At 41.1% G+C, this 22,041-nt stretch overlaps 2 protein-coding genes across 3 annotated transcripts in view; one reads left to right on the top strand and one right to left on the bottom strand.

Moving 5' to 3' along the window:
* The first annotated feature begins 2,462 nt into the window (after window positions 1–2,462).
* FAM89A (family with sequence similarity 89 member A) lies at window positions 2,463–9,115 on the top strand. Its single transcript, XM_038130665.1, has 2 exons — window positions 2,463–3,117; window positions 7,113–9,115. Exons 1-2 carry the CDS (start codon window positions 2,863–2,865, stop codon window positions 7,269–7,271), a joined length of 414 nt encoding a protein of 137 aa, XP_037986593.1. The 5' UTR covers window positions 2,463–2,862; the 3' UTR covers window positions 7,272–9,115.
* The window catches only part of ARV1 (ARV1 homolog, fatty acid homeostasis modulator), a 27,285-nt gene continuing 12,933 nt past the window's right edge, over window positions 7,690–22,041 (bottom strand). For both annotated transcript variants that reach the window (XM_038130664.1, XM_038130663.1), the window contains exon 6: window positions 7,690–21,854. In XM_038130664.1, coding sequence (XP_037986592.1) covers window positions 21,748–21,854 — 107 coding nt within the window. In that variant the 3' untranslated portion in view covers window positions 7,690–21,747. The remainder of the gene's footprint in view (window positions 21,855–22,041) is intronic.

Here is a 22,041-nt window from a genome sequence, read left to right as displayed (position 1 = left end):
ATTTAAAATTAGTCAATGTTTTTTATCATTACCTACCTTCAGCTCCCTGTGTCCTCATTCCAACGTGGATAACAATACTACCTTCTAACACAGGGCTGTCATAACGAGGAATTCCATTAACATCTGTGGATAACTCAGTTATTAGAGGGGAAAACAGAGTAAAGGCTGTAGGGAACAGTCTTAATGTATCAGTTCAAGGTACACTACAATGCATATAGATCACCATATTTGGAGAGAGGGTTGTTAGTAAATGATGCACAAACAATACACAGGCACTGTGTATCCTCCTAATGAGTTAGGAAAGGAAAAACATCACATCTGAACATGTAAATTAAACCCACATCGTATGCATAAAGAGATGTTATGGGACACCACTCTTCTGGAACTTCCTAATTCTTTATGGCATAGCAGCATGTATTTTTAATGTGGGGTTTTTTGAGGTAACATCCTCAGCAAAGATCAGTTTTGACAAGTAACATGTTTCTGTAGTTCAACTCTGGGAACCAACAAAGACCAAGAGGTCTATACAGCTAACAAAAGCTTGCTTCATAACCAAAAGACATAACTGCAAAAGACTCCAGCTTCCATTATCACCCTGTTATAACTAGGTCAGAATAAATAAAGCAGTAGATTTAGATTTTAAAGGATAATTGTGAATTTAGTATGAATGTAGGCTAGATAAGGTTGCCAGTTGAGAGAAGGATCACTGAAAACCCAGAAAGTGGTTTTTTTTTTCTTTTTCAGATTACAAAGCTGAGAAGTAAGACAGCATAAAGATCTCTGCAATGGTAAACATGGCAACAAGGTGCCTAAAGGACACAAGTGTGAAAAAAATGCACTCAGAATTTAATGAAATCAGGTAAACTGAAAAAATAAGACAAGGTGGTCTAGATAAAATAATACAAGCTTTTGCTTTTTCAAATAGCTGTCATCTGGGAGAAAAAAGTGGGGGGGGTGATGAATGGAGAACAAATAAATGATAATAAGCAGAAAATTAGTACAGTGTGTACTTCTTTAGCAAACCAAACCAAAGTTTTTGCAGTCAGGCACCCTTGGTTGGCACTTTTAATCTACAATAAGGATGGTTTAAAATGCCTTTATTTTCATAAAAGCTATGAGCACAACTTTATTTTTCACAATCAACTTGTGCAGAAATAGCATCATGCCTAATGGGGGGGGGGGGGGGAATCTTCTTCATTGCAGGGCAAAAAGCATCAAAAAACACATCAAGTTGTCTGAAAAATCAAGCCCTAAAGTGGCATGTAAACATGAACAAAGATTGGGAAAAGCTTCCTCAGCTGTAAGCAGTTTGAAGACAATTGTCACAGAGTCCGATGATATTTAAACCATGAAAAAACCATGCGAGTCTGGGAGCAAAACTGAAAGTATGTAGAGGCTTAACTCAAAATCACCATATCTGGGTATTTCTTGAAGAGAAAACCCCACAAACAAAGCAGGGTCATGGGAATAGGAATGCACCTCTAAATAATCTGGCTTTGCAATGGCAGCATATTCCCAGAACTCCAATTTAATACCCTGCTTTGGTTTGGATTTTGAATAATCCAAAACTGCCCTAATTCTTTTTTTTTTTTTTTTTTTTTAAGAGATTCTGGAGACGCAAACATGTCAAGGAGAAAGGGAGGAAGCATAAACGGCACAAAATCGGAGCTGGCACATTGAGGCTGCGTTGCTGTGGCTGCACCGGCAGTTTTGGGGATTCCCGTGCCACATCCTCGGTCCTGGAGCATGGCTCCCTCTCCACAGCCTTCTCAGGAAAGCACCTGGCTATTTCTGTAAAGCAGAGCATTAATCCTCTCTGTGAATAACGCTGGAAGACAGACAGCGAGCTAACTCTCAGATTCAGAAGTTTGACTCACAAAGCAGATAGACCTAGGTTTGTGTAGTTGCAATGCTTGGAGATAAAACACCTTTAAATACAAAACTTGGCTGTGAGCATGTGAAAGTGTCGTGGATTAAGCCCAGCTAGAAATAAAGCACCACAGCACCCCACTCCCCCCGCCCTCTCCCCCAGTAGAATGGGAAGAAGAATCAAAAAGTAAAACACGTAGGTTGAGATAAGAACAGTTTAATAATTGAGAACAAAGTACAAATAAAAAAGGTGAATATCCCTTTGGCCACTTTGGGTCACGGCTATACTCCCTCCCAGTTTCTTTTGTGTACCTTTTCCCCGGTAGAGCACGAGACAGGCACACAGAGACAAAACAGAGCCCTGAGGATAAACACGACTCAGCAAAAACCAAAGCATCAGTACATTATCAACACTATTCTCATTCCGAATCAAAACCATGGCACTGTACAGGCTACTGAGAAGACATTTATCCCAGCCCAAACCGGGGCAGAAAGAAACATCTTGATGGAAGGGCGAGCAGTGTCGCGTTATCCAGGCGACTGATGTAACACCATCACCACCGAAGAACTGGTCACCTCCGCCTGCAGCAGTTAATCTGCTTTCATGCCTGCTTTCACTGCGCTTCATCCCTCCCCCAGCCCCTGGGCCGAGCCTGGAGGCTCAGCCCCGCTGCCGCAGGGCCCTTCTGCCTGCCCGTGCCCGGGGACCGAGCGCTGCCGCGGGGGTGTTTCTGTGGGGCACGGGCCGAGGCCGCGCCCGCAGGGACTCACCACGGCTCAGACAAAGCGGCCCCGGCCCTGAAGCGGGGCACTTGCGGCGCAGCTCCTCCGCCACCCTGCTACCCCCACTGCCACCTCCCCTGCCTCCCTTCCCTCCGCCGGCCCCGCACGGCTCCCCCGCCCCCGCCCGGCCCGGAGGCGGGGCGGGCTCCGGGCGGCGCCTCCCGCGGCGGGGCCGAGGCGGCTCCTTCCGTCGGTGGCCGCGGCTGCAGCATGAGCGGGCCGGGGCTGCCGGGGCCCGGCGGGGGTGCGGGGCTGCCGCCGCTGCCCAAGAGCCTGAGCGGGCTGCTGAACTCCTCGTCCTCGGGCGGCGGCGGCGGCCAGGGCGGGCGCTGGCGGGACCTGGAGCGGCTCTACGCGCAGAAGTCCCGCATCCAGGACGAGCTGAGCGGCGGCGGCCGGGGCTCGCCGCGCCCGCCCAAGCCTCCCAACCTGGACGCGGCGCTGGCCCTGCTCCGCAAGGAGATGGTGAGCGGGGCGGGCCGGGGCTCGGCGGGGGCGGCGGACGTGGCGAGCGGCGGCGGGGGCGCCGCCACCTCCCCGGGGCCAGAACGGCGCCCCGGCTCCGGCCCCGGGCGGGTGCAGCCCCCGTAACCCGGCCCGGCTGCTGGGACCGGGGGAGGGCCGGGGCCGGCGGGGCTGCAGCGGGTGCGGATGGGGAGCCGCTTACCGCGCCCAGCGGCACCCACCGGGACCCGGCACCCACGCTGAGAGCTGGCGTTAAAAAATATCCCAGTGTCGGCGGTGATTCGCGCAGCCCAGGTGGCTGTGATGCGGCGTAGTTCTCTCCAGGACTCTGTTTTGATCCTGTAGCGCGGCGTTATTATAACGAAATTCTTCCGGGCGACCTGGCACACCTTTTGATTAAACACTAATTGGGTGTTGGTGCTTTGCTGGTGCAAGCTGCAGCTGTAGTGACTAATAATAGCCTAAGCCTCGCGTGCTGAGGATTCTGTAGAATCAGTGCAAGAAAGACAGGGAGCTGCTGGAGGGGGTCCAGCGGAGGGCCACAAAGATAATTAGGGGTCTGGAGCATCTTTCTTATGAAGAGGGACTGCAGGAGATGGGCCTGTTTAGTCTAGAGGAAAGAGGACTGAGAGGGAATCTCACTAATGTATAGAAATATCTGAAAGGTGAGTCTCAAGAGGATGGTGCCAGACTCTTTCCAGTGGTGCCCAGCAACAGCAAGAAGAGCAATGGCCATAAACTGAAACACAAGGAGTTTCACCTCAACCTGAGGAAGAACTTCTTTACACTGAGGGTAGCAGACCACTGGAACAGGCTGCCCAGGGAGCTCATGGAGTCTGCCTGTCTAGAGACGTTCAAAACCCACCTGGACACGTTTGTGTGTCACCTGCTCAAGGTGACCCTGCTTTGGCAGGAGGGTTGGACTGGATGATCTCCAGAGGTGTTCTTCCAACTTTAATAACTCTGTGAAGCATATAAAATATGGTATTGCTGAAAATATGCCAAGTTCAAGACTTGTTTTTCTCAAGCTAAAAATGTGCTTGAGGACAAAAAGCTCTTTTGAAAGGTCTTTCTGTGGATTTAGAAGGACAGTGTAGTGTGCTGAAATCTGAGTCTGCTGTCAGTGTTTCAACAGTTGGAGATAATTCTTAAAACTTTCTATTAGAATTACCGGTTTGCATTAAAGCTCAGGAAGGATGGGTGTCTATCGACTGCCAGGGCTTTCTTCTGCAATGCTGTAAAAGGAAACAAGGACATATGGTCTTAGTCATCTTAAGCCTTTCCAAAAAAGCAAAGATAACTCATTAGGCAAGTCTAATCTATTTTTTCCTAATGGGAAATCAAATGAGATACTTCTCAAAGTCATTTGATAACTAAAACTAAACTTTCCTTTAAACTTTCCTTGAATACTCTGTTATCCTTGATGATAATTTGATAAAATACTTCTGAAGAAAAAGATACTTCTAAACACATCAAAGACTTTCAAGCAAGAGGGTCCTTGGTTCCAGATGTACTTTTTTGTGGCCTGTGCAAATTAGAGGGACTCTTGTGTACCAACAGGCTGTCTTTCATCAAGAAGATAAAAGCACTTTATTACTGATGTTGAACACTCTTTCTAGCAGCAGTCAAAGATATTTTTATTGAGTAGTAGGTTTACTTTAAATTTTCCATAGCGAGTGAAGAAGAAATGCACAGAGCATCTTTCCCTGCATGGTCAAGCAAGGTACTGTGTATGTAAGTTTTTAAAGCTGAGAAAGTAATGAACTCGGATGCTTTGGAGAGGGAGAGAGGGAGGAAAGGAGAGGTCATTTAAGAACTGTGATCATGAGGAACAGACTTATCACATGGAATTGTGCACTATAAGTTGCCTTGTCAAGAGTCAAACACAGGTTGGCTGGCATTAAAAACTGTGCCAATGCTGTCAGGATTGGACATTTCTTCAGGCTTTTCTTACCTCAGGGATCATACTTGAAAGTTTTGAAGAGGCTGCATTTTTCTCAGTAGATCTCTTGTTTGATTGCTTGATATTAGTGGCAGCAACAAAAAAAATAAGATATTAACCATTTAGTTTAAACTGAATAAAACTATTTAACATAAAACCGTTATGTTAATTCTGCTGGGCAATTTTTCTCTTGAAGTTTGTGCTTGGCAGTCAGTAGGATTGAACTTCACAGAAAGTGCTGAAGTCTTTTATGGAGCTGAAACAGGAGAGCTGCTGGTGAAAATGCTCCCACTTTCCTTGGGAGACAAAGGTCACTGGTCTCCAGGTTGACTTTTTTGGCTTGTCTTACTCCTGATTGCTTTTTGAACAACTCTGGACTGCAGTCTTGTCCCTCAAACATTCACCTTTCATGTAGGTCTGCCAAGTGGATCTCATGCTTGTATGGCAGAGCATTAAGTCCAACTTCACAGCATTCTTTCTTACCTGAGGTGAGCAGTTCAGGTTATAAAGAAAAATGGGTGAGAAAACTAGCGTAGATCTGAGGTGGTGGAAAGACTTACCTGTAATATCCTGGCAACTAGCACAGTGCTCCATGTCTTGTCCTAAAGTCTTCACATTTAGTCCTGTGCAGGACTTAGTCTTTTGGCTTCATGATGTCACCAAGTAATTTGTGTTGTTCTTGAAAGATGCTGTATCCTGTTTTTCTCAGTGGTATTGTGGTGTATGATTTTTTTTTTCTCCCCACTTTCAGAAAAAGCTGCTGGTAGAATAGTTGAGCAATGTCAAAGTAAGATCTTCATGCTAGCTTGTTGTGGTTTTCTTGTGTGCTGAGTGTATTGTCCTGAGAATTTAGAAGCATAAGGAGAGGAAGGAGTTCTCATTATGAGTAAAATACAGCCTGGTGATCAGGTTGCAGTAAAGGCTGCTAACATTATTTATTTATTTATTTATTTATTTCCTCTTGATGTGAGTTGTGGCAAAAACTTTTTATTTGATGAAACTGAGGCTCACTAGGAGCAGTCTGTTTGCTTAGCACTTCGTTGAAAAATAAGGCTGAAATGGCTGTTTCTCTAGAATCTCTAATTGGGTACTAGTTTAAATTTGCTGCAAGGCGAAACCTAGTTTTAATTTGATCTGACTTGGATAGGTGACGATGTCAAGTAAACTCTCCCTTTTGTTGCCAGAGAGGGCGACTGGATTGAGTTCAATGAGTAGCTTTATTTCAGTTTGCAGTGTAACATACTGGTTTTGTACCTGACCTAAAGATGCGGCCTTTTTTTAAAATGGGTTTTCCAATCTTTTATTTGCTCTGGAACTAATACTTGAGAAGCTTAAGGACCAAAATATTAGGTGCTTAATTATAATCAAGCCCGTGCTTGAGTGGCGCATGAAAATACTCTGAAGATTTGTAAGATGTGAAGTTTGTCCTTGTGTCACTTCTGCTTTAGTTGTGCTGCCTGGAAGTCGCGTGCTGTATTGTGCTAGACATACCTGGCTTTGCCAGATGCCTATGTGCGTCAGTATCAAAAAGAAAATTAGGGTAGAAATACTTAGCTGGGAAGTGGGAAAATCAGAGTCCCATTTAAAACTTTTACTCCAGGCAGTTTCAGACAAAAGCAGAGCTCCAGGCCGTTTCAGACAAAAGCAGAGCGCCTGTGATGGTGTCAGAGAAAGATGTGCAAAAGACACACGGTGTTTCTGGAAAAATATCTCCCTTGCATAATGATGAATATAGACTTTATGAATTTATCTGCCATGGCTCCAACAGCAGTGAAATGCTTATCGGAAGTTAAGCACATCATTGTAATAGAACATTTTGAAGAACGCTTTGCATTTGTTCTGTACTGCTGCATCACATTGTTCATTGTTGTTTTGTCCAGTTTATCCTGTGGGGGATCTGTCACCTTAGAAAATGAATTTTACTTTCACATTTTGTAACTGTTCAAGGCGGAAAGATGCTTGAACCTCCTGTTTAGAGACGAAAGATACATAGCATTATACTGCCATAGAAAGACAATAGTAGTAATGATGGTTTGAATTGTTCCCCCTACAGGTTGGCCTTCGGCAGCTGGATATGTCATTGCTGTGTCAGCTCTACTCCCTGTACGAATCCATTCAAGAATACAAAGGTGCCTGCCAAGCTGACTCTAACGCAGACTGCTCGTACGCCCTGGAAAACGGATTTTTTGATGAAGAGGAGGAATACTTCTAGAAGCAGGAAGATTCCCCTCGAGGCTGACTGAACTGAGGTTCTTTTGTCCTTCTCTCCCTGTAACACACCTCAACAAGAGCGACTGGAATTTGTATGGATCCCTCTTCCTGAAGAGGAACACCCAGCTACCCCGAGTTGTGTTAAATTCTCTTATTTTAACAGGCTGTCGGTACAAGTCACTCATGCAAATACCACTTGAGCAAAGTGCTGTACTTTAACTTTTGAAGAGTCTTCAGACATGCTTGACAAGAGTTTTCAATTTAATTTGGAAGGTGGGTGTTTTCATCTTACAAACATTGGTAGCTTATAACTGGAATTCTAATCGTAGTAGACAGCAGCGACTTCCTGAGTTGTAATAACTTCATAAGCGGGGAGGGAAGCCTCTGCTGTGGTGTAAATAGCTCTAGGTGATTTTTTGGGGGGGGTCAGTGGCATTGATAAATGCATTTTGAACAGGCATCTGGATGCACGCACATCCTCAGCACTACTAAGCTAGTTCTGCTCTTACCGGCTGCATCCAGTTTTGTACTGGGTGAATTGTTTACACAGTGATTTTTTTTTTTTCTCCTTAAGCTAATTTATTCCTAGCTTACAAGCTGTACATGTGATAGTGAATGTTATCAGCAGGGGTTTTATTTCTGTTGATCTAATTCACTTTCTTGGTACTGCCACTTGGCATTAACTTTTATACTCTTCTCTGGATTTCTTGCATCAACATAGCTCTTCGACCTGCTAAGCGCTGCTCTGAAATGGTTTGCTTAGCTTTTACTGCACTGCATAGTAAAAGCACATTTTCAAACATAGTCTGTCTGCCACTATGTGGCTTGGAATAACACGAACTCTTGTGCAAGTGTTCTTGATCATATGAAGAATAAGGAAACCTCTCATATGACACAATGGGACAAATTGCAATATTTTATACTGGGTGAACTTTGTTGCTGTAAGGTAGATGACAGCTCTTTTTAAAAATGCGAAATAAGTATTTTGAGCACATACTTTGCATATGTTGAAACTTTTTATACTAACTGGTTCTTTGAAATATAACTTATTTTTGTTTTCAGAACTTACTAAAGCACTTGGTTAAGTTTTTATTAATTCATTGTGTGAAATGCTTAATCAGCTGAGAGTTGCCAACTATCTGAGTTTTCACCCTCCTCTATTTTAAGTAAAATCAACTCCCAATGCGATTTTAGTTTCTTAAATTTAATTCTGAAGATTGCTGTAAAGCACAGTGCCTGAATCTTGACACAAGGTAATAATTAAGGGCTTAAACCTCAAAGGGTTTTTGCATGGTTCATGTCTGGCATGCATGCAGTTTGCAGGAAGAACTGGAGATGACATTCTGGGGTAGCTCCTCTCTTAGTTTTTAACAAAGGCTAGGATGTTTCAGTGATAAAAGCCAAGAGACTTCCAGGGTGTGTTCCCTCTAAAACTGGCTTATTTTAGTGGAATTCAAAGGCCACAAGAGTAAAGACTGTGCTGTAATTGTGTATGTGTTTAAGTTCTTAATCTAGTCTGTGGCAGTGGTTGGATATTTTTTTAAATGTTAATTCTGGTCAAATTGCTTCACTCACACAAAACTAAACTGAATGATAAGGAAAACACAGATAATTCAGATAGTTATATCTGTACTTAAAAGTTGTGTGCCTATGTGTGTATACATGTATAAATATATATACACACACATATTTACATGCAACTTTATGCTTTGACTTAAGAATGTATAAGCTTTTAGTATAATTTGCTGTGCTTTTCGTATTTACATGAGGCTTTTTCTAGTCTGCTGAAGTACTGCTATTTTCTTGCTCTTTCCCCAAAAATAAAAAGCATGATGTTTAGCATAACTTTCTAATGTTGTGTGTATTTTAATTTACCTTTTCAGTGACTACAAACCCTATTCCCCTTCCCAACCCTCCCATAAGAAAACTAGGACTAGTCATCACCCTGGACTGAAGAAAGCAATTTTTGAATTACGTTGGAAAAAGTTCCACCAACCTCTATTTGGAATGGAATTTCCTGCTTCTCTGTCTTAATTGGATTTTATTTGGTTTTGAATTCAGGAGAAAATCCTGTTTTCTACCACTAAAATTAATGATTCTGTTTTACAGATCTTTAGACAGTGCCATTCCTTAATAGTCTTGGTGATGAGAATGACTTCAGCAAAATTCACAGTACTTTCTCTTACATAAATTAAAAAGCAACATGATTTATATTTCTAATCATGCTCATGATTCATATTTCTAATCATGCTCATGATTTAGGCAACATGGAACATTTGGCTGGTATTCTCTGTACCAAGGGAAGAATAAATGTCCTAAAGCATTACTCCACAAAATTTGGACTGAAAAACAGGATGGATTATAAGGACTTGCTAAGTTTTCATCACCCTGCCCCTTTTAATAACACCATCCCATTGCATGGGAGAGAAGTTATAGTCTGTGTTTCTAAGGAAAACTCAAATGCCACAAGGGCTGGCTAGCCAGAAGAAGGTTTTGAAATAATAAGCAATAAGCAGTTGTTTCAGAGGCTGATTTCTATGCCTGGAGTTGCAGTTGTGAGCTGTATCTCTTTACCACGTTACAACAGCATGAAGCAGGGAAATTGCTCTGAAAGAGAGGTGCTTGGTATGAAAGTGTAGCTTAAATACTGAGTAGTTGCTACAGCAGCTTCAGTCCGAGTTTGGTGCGCACACCATGGAACAGAGTCATGTTACTACAAAAGCTTCCTACCCGTGGTCCAAACCACGTCCCAGCACAGCTTTCCCATTTTGACTCCATAACCCCAGTTCATCTCAACTCCTGAGTTTTTAAGGGCACCTTTTAAGGACACAATGAAAGAAACCCTTGGAAACTTCTCTACCCAGCAAGCACTGTGGAACTTTTCCAGTCCCACATAGCACACACAGTAATGAGCAGGCCCAGGAAAAGACAGGTTTACAAGGAAGCAACAACAGTCAGGCTCCTGCTGCCCAGAGGTGGAAAACTCTGAGTACAGCAGTTCAGAAGGCAATCCACACTGTGTGACTTCAATGGCCTTTCTCCAAAGGGCCTGTAAATGTGGTAAAGCAGTTAGAAATAATTGTTAGTTCTCCACTAGCTGTACTTGAAGTTTTATTTTTACTTCAACGGCACATCACCCTCATTCCATTGCTATGACAACTGCAGAGTCATACTGTCATAATTACATTACTGTTTAGTTCCCTGGAAATTTCCTTAGTCTACAAAAAGAGAAGAGTCTGGAAGGAGTGCTCTGCTTTGGAGAAAGCAGGTGCCAAAAAGTAATGGGTGACTGACACTAGGGCTAATATAACAGATGAGCGTTTATGTTCAGCTTCAGCTCCTGGTGAAGTCACTGTCAGTGCTACTGACTTTAGTGTGGATTTACTTCAAAGCAGGGATCTTCTCCTAAAATCAGAATTGCTGTTTGTTATTTCCAAGACTGTGGAACAGCTGCATACTAAGATAAAGGAGATATTCAAATACACACTACAAATGTAGTACTAAAAGGTACTGCATTGATGCCCTGAAATGCAGTACACAATCATTAGAATAATTTGTAAAAAGCATGAGTGTTGCTTCAAAGAAAATTTTCCAATAAAGGTGGGGCAAAACTGCTCTCAGTTTATGCATAGTTTAGATGCTTGCTAAAGTTGAGGCTTTAGTATTTGGTGTAGTCATGAAATTGGAAACAGGAGAATTAGGCAAAAATTTCTATAGTATTTGTAATTGATTTAGTTCCTAAACATAGGTAACCAGTCATTTTATATGGCTTCTAAAAGCCATATAAAAGCCATCATAATTTAAAAAAATTATGTTTACAATTTATTGTAAATAAGACAGTTTGCAAATTTTAAATGCAATTAAGAGAGTAGCAAAGCCCCCACAGTGCTTATAATTGATCCACTTCATACTTATTTACAAGCCTATGGTTTTTTGTCACATGTAGCCTTCATCCTAAGGAAACAAAGCATATGCAGTAAATCTGTCCAGGCATTTTCCATCAGTCTGCTTGCTATGAACTAGAGCTGATAGGACAGAAGTTGGTCTGTTCTTAGAAAGCTTGTAAGAATTTGGAGCTGGAGGAGGAGAGAGAGAGATTTAACTGCTTCTTCCTTGGACAGGATCACAGGTCTAATTCCCCTTTTGGCTTCAGTTTGGCCACCCGGCTGTCAGAAGGCAAAAGCTGGGTGGTCATGCAGCTGCTGGCAGCTCTGCAGTAGCTGGGGCACTGCTCTGCTGGGTGCCAGGGGGGCAGTGGGAAGGAGGTGAGTCTCAGCACATCTTTTAGGGAGTGAGGATGGAAATTGTGTACACATCCAAGGGGCTCTGGGAAACTCCCAGGTGTGCCTTCAGTGGGATGCTAGAAGGGAAGAGCGGAAGAGCAGTGTGGAGGAATGGAAGACTTTCTGGAGGTGAGAGTTTGGCATAGTTTGGAAGAGATGCTGAGGTCCTGGGACATGAGTTCTTTAAATCCCATGTTTGTTTAGTTCTGCTGCTGACACATTGTCCTTTTTTGACCTGTTTTAGAGACTGGGGTTGCACTACTTGTCATGTATTTTTAATGTGACAGTCATTTGTTGCAGGTATGCATTTTTGCTTAACTGAAAAGAACATGTTTTCTTTGAGTTTATTTAGCTGCCTAGCTAAAGCCATCCATTTTCCTTAAGGAATTAGATTGCTCTGAGGGCAAAGGAAACTAATTCCCCCACTCTGCTGTTCAGCTGGCTGCTGGGCAGGAATGTGAAATGGAAGGATTAATCAGGTATGTGCCAAAGGGAACCCTAACAACAGGTCTTTTCTCCAATGTACAGCTCTGTGACCTTCAGCCACTTTGAAAGAATTTACTCTGGTTTTGTGATGCCTGCCTGTACAGGATACATTACCACAGCAGTTTGAGATTCATATTCCTTTTCATATACTACATGCATTTTCTCAGAAAATAACTCCTCAGAAGTACATTTTTCCATCCATTATCTTTGGTTTATTTGAAGTTACTACATTTAACTCTGGACAACGCTGCATGACCTAAGGAAATAACTTGTTTGTTTTCTTAGCAAAGTAGTTAAAATATTTCTCCTATTTCCAAAGTCATCTTCTATTGATTTTAACATTTTCTGTGAGTTTCCAAGCTCCCTATGTGGTAAAGCCTCTTAACTGCTTATTCCATGATCCTGGGCACTCCAGCTCTGCAGGTAGCTTTACAAACACCCAGGGTCTGCTGTGAGGACTAGGTTCTGTCATGGCTGAAAGAGCCTGGAGGATCTGTGCACAGGGACACACTCTCCTGAGCTGAGGTGGTCCAGAAGAGCAGAGGTCACTGCACAGACCCCAGATGTGCTCTAGGGATTAAAGCCTTGGTAAGGCTGGGTGTGTGCTGGACTGGCACCTGCAGTTTGTGGGGCAATTGCATCTTGTAAGGGATGAGGAGGATTTGCAAGGGGTTCTCACTGAGATGACTCACTCAGCAATGAGTTTGGTTATTTGGTTTTAAATAACAGAGGAACTTCGAATGGGATGAATATTCACTCTAAAAGTCTCTTTCCCTTAGGTTTTTGGCCCCTTCTCTTTCATCCATTCTGTTCACAAAACTTAATTAAATGAATGTGGAAACAACCAGCCCTAAGTAATGAAGCCCACATATGATTTCAGAGGAATGTGCTTTTAGCAGTAGAATTTACATTTTTCAGATAAGGTTGGTATGCAAGTTACAAAGGCAAAGCCATCTGCTACTGAAATACACAGACGTGTGACTATTTTGTCTCTTCTCTGAACTTTTGCCACAGATTATAAATGCACTTGTGCTAAGACTTTATTAAGATAATGTTTTCAAGAGAATGTAATCTTTCAGAATTCCTCAGTTTAATATGAGAGGAGAAATCCCATGCAAATAATGGATTGTTAGAATTTAGTGTCTGAAGCAGATTGTTTGGAATTGTTGGTGCATAGAGAGTTCAGTTCCATGTCAAACCACTGCCTTAAATTCATGTTAGCAGTTCAATCCTCCTTGCAGTGCTAACTACTCACTTTCAGAAATCACAAGCATTTCTTCCACAGGTCAGAAATGTCCCTGTGATTATCTGGGTAGACACATGAGTAAGAGTTTGTGATCTCCTTTTGGCTCAGGATACCAGGCACTGTCACAAACAATAAAGTTGCCTGTCTGAGTCCTACCAGCTCTTGCTTAAACTCTTCTGACTCGTCAAACAGCAGAACCTTTTAAATCATTTACAAGCAGGCAGTATAATAAGGTTGTTTCTTCAGTTATGAAAGCACCTGGATGACAGGGACAGTACATTTTGTTGGGTTTTTTTCTCTCAACTCTTTACAGTATCGTTAGTTAGCTGAATCTTAATTTTAACAAAGCACTAGTTATTTGTACTGAAAGGCCTCATGAATCATGGAAAATTCAAACATTGCATGCACAGGTGAGCTAACAAGTGAAGTTTTGAAAAGGTAAAGTACAAGCTTAAACAGGACCACATTTTAACCTGTTCCATTACTCCTAAACAACATCAAAGGTTGTATTGTGGAATAAAATTACTTCTTATATATTGTGTTGCACTAAAGGTAAACAACTGAAATATTAAAATAGCTTGGTATAGGGGAAGGACATTTTATCAGAATCAGCTGAAAAAAATAGTATATAAAATCAGAGAGAAAATTGATTTCTCATAGTATTAGAATATCAAAGCTCTGTTACAATGTGAATTTTGTCCTGTATGAACAATCTTGTATCTTTAAAATACCCTTGCTCTTTCTGACTGATACTTAGTCATGATGCTCAAATTGGAGAAACATTTCCTTAAATACCTTGCATCATTCATATAATCTGTAGAGAGCATAGAATATATAGCACCTATTCAATGTATAATTTGTGTGTATTTTTAGAAGAGGAAAGACATTTATGAACAGAGTTCTAGTATATATTTGGAGACCATCGTTGCACAGTTGCTTGCATACAGGATTAACCCTTAAGGATAAATGAGAGAAGTAGAAATTTGCAGTAATCTCTGTGGGGAAGAAGGAATTCTAGTTTTTGCATATGTTTTCTTATAGGGTTTGCTTGAGGTCTGAGTTCTCATATGCAAATAGGTTTGTCTTGTCTCCAGTGCTTTGTGTGGTTACACAATAGGACTTTTCACTTATCACTAGCCAGTCATTCAAAAAGTCCTTTCTGTTTCTATTGCAAATGCAGGTCTGTTTGAAGCTTTCAATGTTCCTTCTTCTCAAAGAGAATAATACTCTTTTCTGTGCTTTTGAATGCAGGTGTGTACAGGCAGAATGCATCAATCAGTGTTAGAGAAGCCAAGCACATCTCATTATTATTGCAGACATTTATTTGTATAAGCATCTGCTAAAATGTGTGCCCACTAATGAAAATTTACACTACAATTTCTTTTGCAGATCAGGAGAGAGTTCATAGGGATGCATTTATTCTCCAGGAACAGAGATCTCAATGCACCATGCTAATTCTCTCATTCTCTGAATTACTTTCATTTGTAGGCACTGACTGTATTTTTGTTTCAGCTCAAAGGTGTGTTACCCAGTGCCCATGTCCTTACAAAGAGTCTGTAGTAGAGTCGAAGAGGGGCAGGCTGCCTTGTTCATTTAAAATTAAATCTTCAATGCTTTATGGTCCTGCAGCCAAGGAATTTGATGGATTTTCGTGTCACTGGTTTAGCAAGGCTAAGCAGGGGGTAGCGGAATAGGAAGCTTGCAACCTGGAGAATAAAATTGAAGGACAGAAATTTTCTAAAAGACCAGACCAAGCCACCGTCTTCACAATGGATTCCTCAAGTAAAATCTTGTATTTTCATAAAATCATACTGCTTGAATAAATGGTCATAGTTGAAAAACAACTGGGCATCAGACTGCTACTACATGCAGTAGGAGCTGATAGGTCTCCTAATTTAGGAAAGGCAGCTTAGGTTTGGTCTCTGAGAACCAGAATCTCTGCCTGCCAGGGAGAACATCTGTCAGGAGTGCCTATCCATCCCAGCGGCTGGCGGAAGGACCAGATGACCTCTGAAATCACTTCTAGCCCTGTCTGATTCTGTGAAAACAGAACTGTTCCCGAGGGGGTGGCAGAGGCAGCTGCCTGCTCAGGACAAAGAGCTGAGCCTTCAGGAGCAGCTGCTGCAAGGAGTTTAGAGACAGCACTTTCCAATATAATGGCATGAAATGACAGATGGCACCTTCCACCCTGCCATTATAGTGAGGAAGGATCTGCACACGAGGGTTTCCTGTTTTGCCATCCTCTATTAGGTCGTGTTGGAGAGGATTAAAAACACCTCTCTGAACTTTCAATCAAAGTGCTTGTGCAGCTGAATTAGATTAGAATCACCATGCTGGCATTCTGTTACATAAAAGTAGCTGAGTAACAATGAGAGAAGGGAGACGTGATCTCTACATGCTTCTGATACTGTTTTGTCAGGGACATGACTTTTTTTTTTTTTTAACTGATACAATCTGTTCTGTTGCACAATACTCAAACTATTGTGGGAGGAAGGTGCCTTTGTTGCTGGTGGCCTTTTCTTTCAATGTAGGACCTTTAAACAGACAGAACCTACACCATTTCATACATAGATAACACACAGGCTGTAGGAACTGGTTTGACCTTCCCTCTCCTTCCATCTACACACACACACACTTCATTTACATAAATTGCACAATTCAGTTGAGCAGAAAACTATTTTAGGGAAAAATCCACTTAAAGAAGTGCAAAATACATTTGAAAAGATGAGAGTTCTAGTACAAACTAAGTCTTGTCATGTGGTGGTGTAAAGAAATGAATACCTGCCATTGTGTTCCTCCACAGCAAAGTTTATTTGCTTCTCTAAAGAAAAGGGTTCAAATAATGTCCACCATTCCTGAAAAAATTCTTCATGAATCATCCGTGTTTGTTTTCATTTTGCTCCCTCCTAGGACAACATGAGTAAGAGATGGAGCGTGTTTTCCTTGCCATGCAACCCATCTGCCATTTTCACACTACTAAGTAGGATAAATGTCCTTAGAGGGAAACAGATTCCTGCTCTGGACAAATTTATAAGCTGTATGTATGCTCAGTGTAATACATTCTCTTTTGGTCCCTATCCTGCAAAATCCAAGACACTTTTTCTGGTGCTGGTATGTGGCATGTTATTATCCAGTGGATGTTCTCAATGGGAAATTATTTCTTCCTACTTATTATTACACTTCTGTTGGCTTTTGATTTTCAGTGATCAAAAGAATGCTGTAGCCCTATGAGAGAAAGAGAGACTATCTCTACTGTAGCCAAGACATGATACATATGTGGCTTTGATGGTTAGAACCAAAGCTTTATTCTGGAAGAGAAGTGAGAGACCAAAGAAAGGATCAAAGTTAAGGAGGGATGCATGTATGACAGTATCAGATGGGTTGCAGCTTGCCTGGCAGGGAATCACTATAAAGGTAACACCCACAGATGCTTACAGAGTGAATAAGCAGTTCTGAGGAAGGAGTGCAAGGTGAGTAGAAGTGCTTATATATTGTTAAGGTCTTGTCTTCTTGTTTAAATCTGTGCAATGTTATTGAATTTATTTACTGAAGAGATACCAAAGGTTTTTAGTATTTTTTTAAGAAGTATTTTTTCTGCAAAATGTACCCGTGCTTTCTACCTCAAAGTCTCAAACTGTCAAATAAAACACCTTATTTTTTCTTTTAGATAGCTAAAAGTAAGATCAGCTAATGTGCGAGTTCCCTTTGCTCATTTTTTAACTAATTTCAGATTTATTTTGGCACACAACAGCTGCAATAACTTCAAAATCATAATAAGGGATTAGTGATTTGCTGTATATACTCCTAAAAGTCTTCAGATGTGTATGTTCAAGAACTGCATGCCAGCGAGGGTCAGAATTAAAGCTCCCCTTAGTATAACAAAGACTTTAAACATGTCACCTTTAATATTCACATCCTCTGGCTCCTGGCATGTCTGTTTCATATCTGACATTCACGGTGTTGACTGACTCCTAACAACCTGCAGCTGAAAGGACTTAATGCTTTTCATCTTTCTAAGCAGACATGAACAAATTAATGCTTCCCCAAATCCTGTGATGGTGGAGATACAATCATTTTATGGAGCCACGTATATGACTTGCTCAAGGTCACAGCACTGGTCGGTCTTAGAGCCAGGATTAGGATTCAGGTCTTAATTCAGGTGCCCAGTCCTGTGCTCAGAGAGCCATGGCACGCACTTCTGTGCAGCAAGACAGTTCTTCTGCCTAAAAAAGGTCCTCAGAATTACAGTCAGATTGCAAGAAATCAAAGGGATCATCTGGATTTATTTCAGCAGCAGCCAGCAGATGTAAAATCTCTTAAGTTCACACTCTTATGCTTCTATGTAAAGAAATTTAAACCACATTTTTACCCAGGGGAAAAAAACCAAACAAACCCAAACAATAGCTATTATTCTAATGAAAAGCAATTAAAACATCACTAGCAGTATTCCCTAGCTGCTTTGCAGACCTATCATTTGTCTACAGAGAGCTCAAAAAAGTTTTACAAATTTAGGACAGCAGATCAAGATTTTATGAAGCTCCTTATGTTCATATCTTCTTTCTTGCCACCTCAGTAATACAGTAAGCATTACTGGAAAGACTAAGAAGGTCAGAACAGCTAAGAGGCAGGAGAGAAAATGGGAATCTTGTTATATACAATTTCCTGCAAATTTTAAGTGCAGAAACCTGAGTTTCAAATTACTTCATAAGCAAAAATCCTATTGATTTTTAGCAGTGGAGGAATACATTCATTCTCTCTCTTGCCACATGAATTTTTGCAGAGTTCAACAAGATTCAGAATAATCCCAGCTTGTGGGACTATCTAGGTTTTTAAGAGATGTCATCCTGAAATAATTTGAATTTTATAGCTTTCGTGGTTATATCTTGAATTGACCTTGATAGCAAGTCACCAAAACAAATATTTTGTGATCTGTTTTTCATCACTAATTTCATTCCCACATTTCTCCAAACTGAAGATGGATGTTCATTTTTAAAGGCTTGGATTTGTGATTTTAAAAAACAAAAGTTAATCAAAGAACACATATGTAACAGTGTCTGTGTGTTTCTTCCAGTTTTGAAATCAACAGTGGTTTTTTCATCAACTCCAGATTGGCACTGCAGTGCTTAACACCACTTGGCTGGGGAGTGCTCAAGGAATGCAAAAGCAGGCAAGCCCCTGAGAAACAAGGGCCTGCTTGTTTTATGAGAAATCAGCTAATAGTTTTCCAGTACAGATGTCCTGCTTTACTTTCAGTTTGGTGAAGACTGGGGTAACAAATGGCAGCTTATATGCCTCTGAGATAGGACTTGTGTGGAAGAAAGGGCTCCCTTGTCTGTATGTGCAGGAGGGCACAAGGGTGGTAGCGCTTGCACCAGCAAAGCCTAATGCAGCACGCACTAATGCAGAATGGAGGGAGTAGCTCTGCTGTTGCACAGCTCTTCCTGTTCAGTGACTAATTCTATCACTGTACAATTACTAATTCTTCCTTTTAAAAGTGTATTTTCAAGGCTGTAGTGCAAACCATTGAAGTAATGAGGTTACTGGTATCGTTTCTAGGGAAACCCACAGATTTTACTGCTTGGAAAACATCTTTTGCTATGTTGTGCTGTCACTTAGACTACTACAAAAATGTCTGCAATTAATACTACTCTTCTTTTATGTTCATCATTTGTAAACTTGGTAGTAAGATGTTTTTATATTTGCTTCATGATACTCATAAACATCTGTACTGCGTATTTTCTTACATATTTTTCTTGAAATGCTATCTCCTTAGTTTTTACTGCCATCTTAATCTTGTAGAAATCTGCCAGACTCCTACCTTCTCTTTTAACCCTCCTTAGCCTTTACTGTAATTCTCCAATTTTGCATATGCTAATTTCTAAATACTTGCTACATGGCCTATGGACCCACAGGAGTTCCCAGCTCCCACTGTGCAATCACTGTTGCTCAATCCAAGTCTCAGTAACACCCCTGGTTTCTCTGTGCTTTTCATGCAACACAGTTCTGATTTTGCTCCATGGACCACAATACCCCTTCTGATTCCAAGCGAAACTCAACAGGTTCACTTCCAGGCTGCTGGTTTTTTTTAACTCAAATAAATCCTCTCCTATAACTTAATGAAACAGATTATGATACATAGAAAGGGCTATTTGCCATCCATATTCCAGCACAGGCAACTGTTTCATTACTAAAAGTTTATAGAAAAAAGATAAGTTCAAAAGACAAAAAAGAGTAAAAGGAAGAGAGATGTGATGGTTTTAAACAGGCAGAACCTTAAAATAGCCTTGTTTCTCTCTGAAGTACTATATGCTTTCAAAAGCATAAAAAATGTACTCATCTACCCCCCCCTCGCCCCCCAGTGGGTGTCCTTAAGCTCCCCCTAGATTTATGAAATATCAGTGTATTTGTCATGTTAGTTTTGGTAAAGGAGTAACTTTAACACCAAACAATGCTGTAATGCTACATTAATAACGACACCTCTGAAGACCAAGAACCCGTACCCCTGTACCACGCCTGCTTTTGTTCCACAGCTCTGTAGCTTGTCATTGTCTTCTCTTGTCTCAAAGTCGTGTAAGGGCAGTTGTGGCTCCTGGCAGCATTACAGAGTGCATAACTGATACATTATCAATGAATGTCATTCAGCAGTGTTTACCTATCAGATAGGTAAACACTGCTTCTTTCAGAATGTGTTCGTGTCCATTCTAGGTGTTCTGAAAATAATCTCAGAAAATACCTGAAATCAGTTTTTAAAAATTCAAAATCAAGTTTAATTTAAGACTGTCCTCAAATAAAATTTATATACATAGTATTTACAATTTTGCTGCTGACAGCATCATGTTTACATATCATAACCTGCATTAATTAGATTGAAATGGGCTCCACTCAGCCTCTAGAGTGAAACCACTGCCAGTGCCAGTGCCAGTCTGGGATGCCAGATACTCACCAAAGCTGCTGTCACTCCCCAGCTAGGCACTGGAGAGAAAACAAAAGGAAGGGTTCATGGGTTGAGATAAGGATGGGGAGAGTTTAGTCACCAGTTGATGTCATGGACAAAACAGACTCAACTTGGAGAAATTAGATAATTACCAATCAAATTAGGAGTCTCACATCCTCAAAAATGTTGCGATTGAGGTTTTTTGCTTTCTCTGACATGCTCAGGAGGTTGCGCAGTATAACACAAAGAACAGAAGTGCTGTCAGCCTTTGATTTAATAACAGAGAATCAGCAACCATTTGCTTTTCTGATCAAGTAACTTGCATAGCATGGGCAGTTCCATCAGACAAACACATTTGATGTCTTTTGTGGTCATAATCTAGACTTACTCTAAACCTGTTGGGAATTAACTTGAAGATGTTGCAAAATGTTTTTTGATTCATCTGAGGAAAACAAAGAATGGAAGTAATCCCTATGGACAGTACAGCCTTCCAGAACTCCATCAGGAGAGTCAAATATTGGATGGAATGAATGGAAACTGGTCTGCACAAAAGTCGGTTTGTGCCCTTTTTACTGTCTTGTGGAAACTGATTCTGTCAGATCCTTTGTGGGCCTCTTAGCTCGCCTTCTGCCTGCTGAGGAAGAAGGTGAAGAACTTCTACAAATGTTTCTTCATTAACTGAGGCCTACAGATTTTTGTTTGTTTGTTTGATTATTTTAAACTACTACTCTATTGCTGAATGGCCTCATGTTTCAATTTCTGCTTCCACTAAATGTGCAGCCAGATGAAGACTGGGTGTGGGGGATGTGACTTAAGTACAGAAGAAGCAGTATCCTGAACAGCCCTGCATGTTGGGGGTCAGTCCTTTTACTCTCTCTTCAGCTTACAGAAGAAAGCAGCATTTATGAGATCACACAAAATTTCAAGTATTTATGAGACCACCTAAAATTTCAAGCCAGTTTAAAACTATCATTCCTAGAGATCACTCTAGAACTAGATATTTTATTATTTTGGACTGTTACACAAACATTCCAGAGAATGCAGCTTGGTTTTCCCATTGTAGTTTCACTCTGGAATACTTGCCTTTTCTCTAATAAACTATTTGCAAATGTTCACTTTTCTCTTTGAAAATCTGGTTTTGCGGAAATATAAATTTTGGCTTTTACATTTTTCCACTGACTCCCTTCCTCTTAAGGGAACAATTCATCCTCCTCTCTCTGCCAAAATGCACTGATTGCTAGCAGGGCTGGGTTTTTTTAGTGTACCTTTCTTCTTACAGCCACAGCAATGCAGCCAGATTTATAAAACTGTTAGGATAGTGAGACATTCATATTTTTAATGGGAAAATAAACAACCTAAGGCTGAAGCTTTATGGGTCAGCACAGGAAATAGCCAAACTTCTAATGCTTTTTTGTTATCTATCACCTTCTTTATCCCTATGAAAACAGTGCTTTTGGAGCCTGCTGGCAGAGATCACTCTTAGAAAATTATCATCATGTTGTTGGTATTTCTTCACTTCGCTGACATTTCAAACATCCCATCCCATTTTCTGGAACAAGCAGACTACACCATTTTCCAAAATTAATCCAAAGAAGATGGCAAACCAAGGGAGTATTCGGTTCAAGTTCAGTGTAACTGCAAAAAAAACCAGAACAAATTTATCATGTACCATTTAAGAAGATCACAGAAATTATATGAGAATTCATACTAATTTGTGTGCATTAGAAATCACACAAATTGTTAAAGTTCTGCATTCCAAAGACGTGAATAAAATGAATATGAAATTTTCATTTTTCAGAAACTCAAATCTATTTTATGTTTC

Source organism: Motacilla alba, chromosome 3 (genome assembly GCF_015832195.1).
Source record: "Motacilla alba alba isolate MOTALB_02 chromosome 3, Motacilla_alba_V1.0_pri, whole genome shotgun sequence".
NCBI classification, from domain to species: Eukaryota; Metazoa; Chordata; class Aves; order Passeriformes; family Motacillidae; genus Motacilla; species Motacilla alba.
The sequence above is the reverse complement of the archived record's forward strand: the minus strand, read 5'-3'. Positions and strand labels throughout refer to the sequence as shown.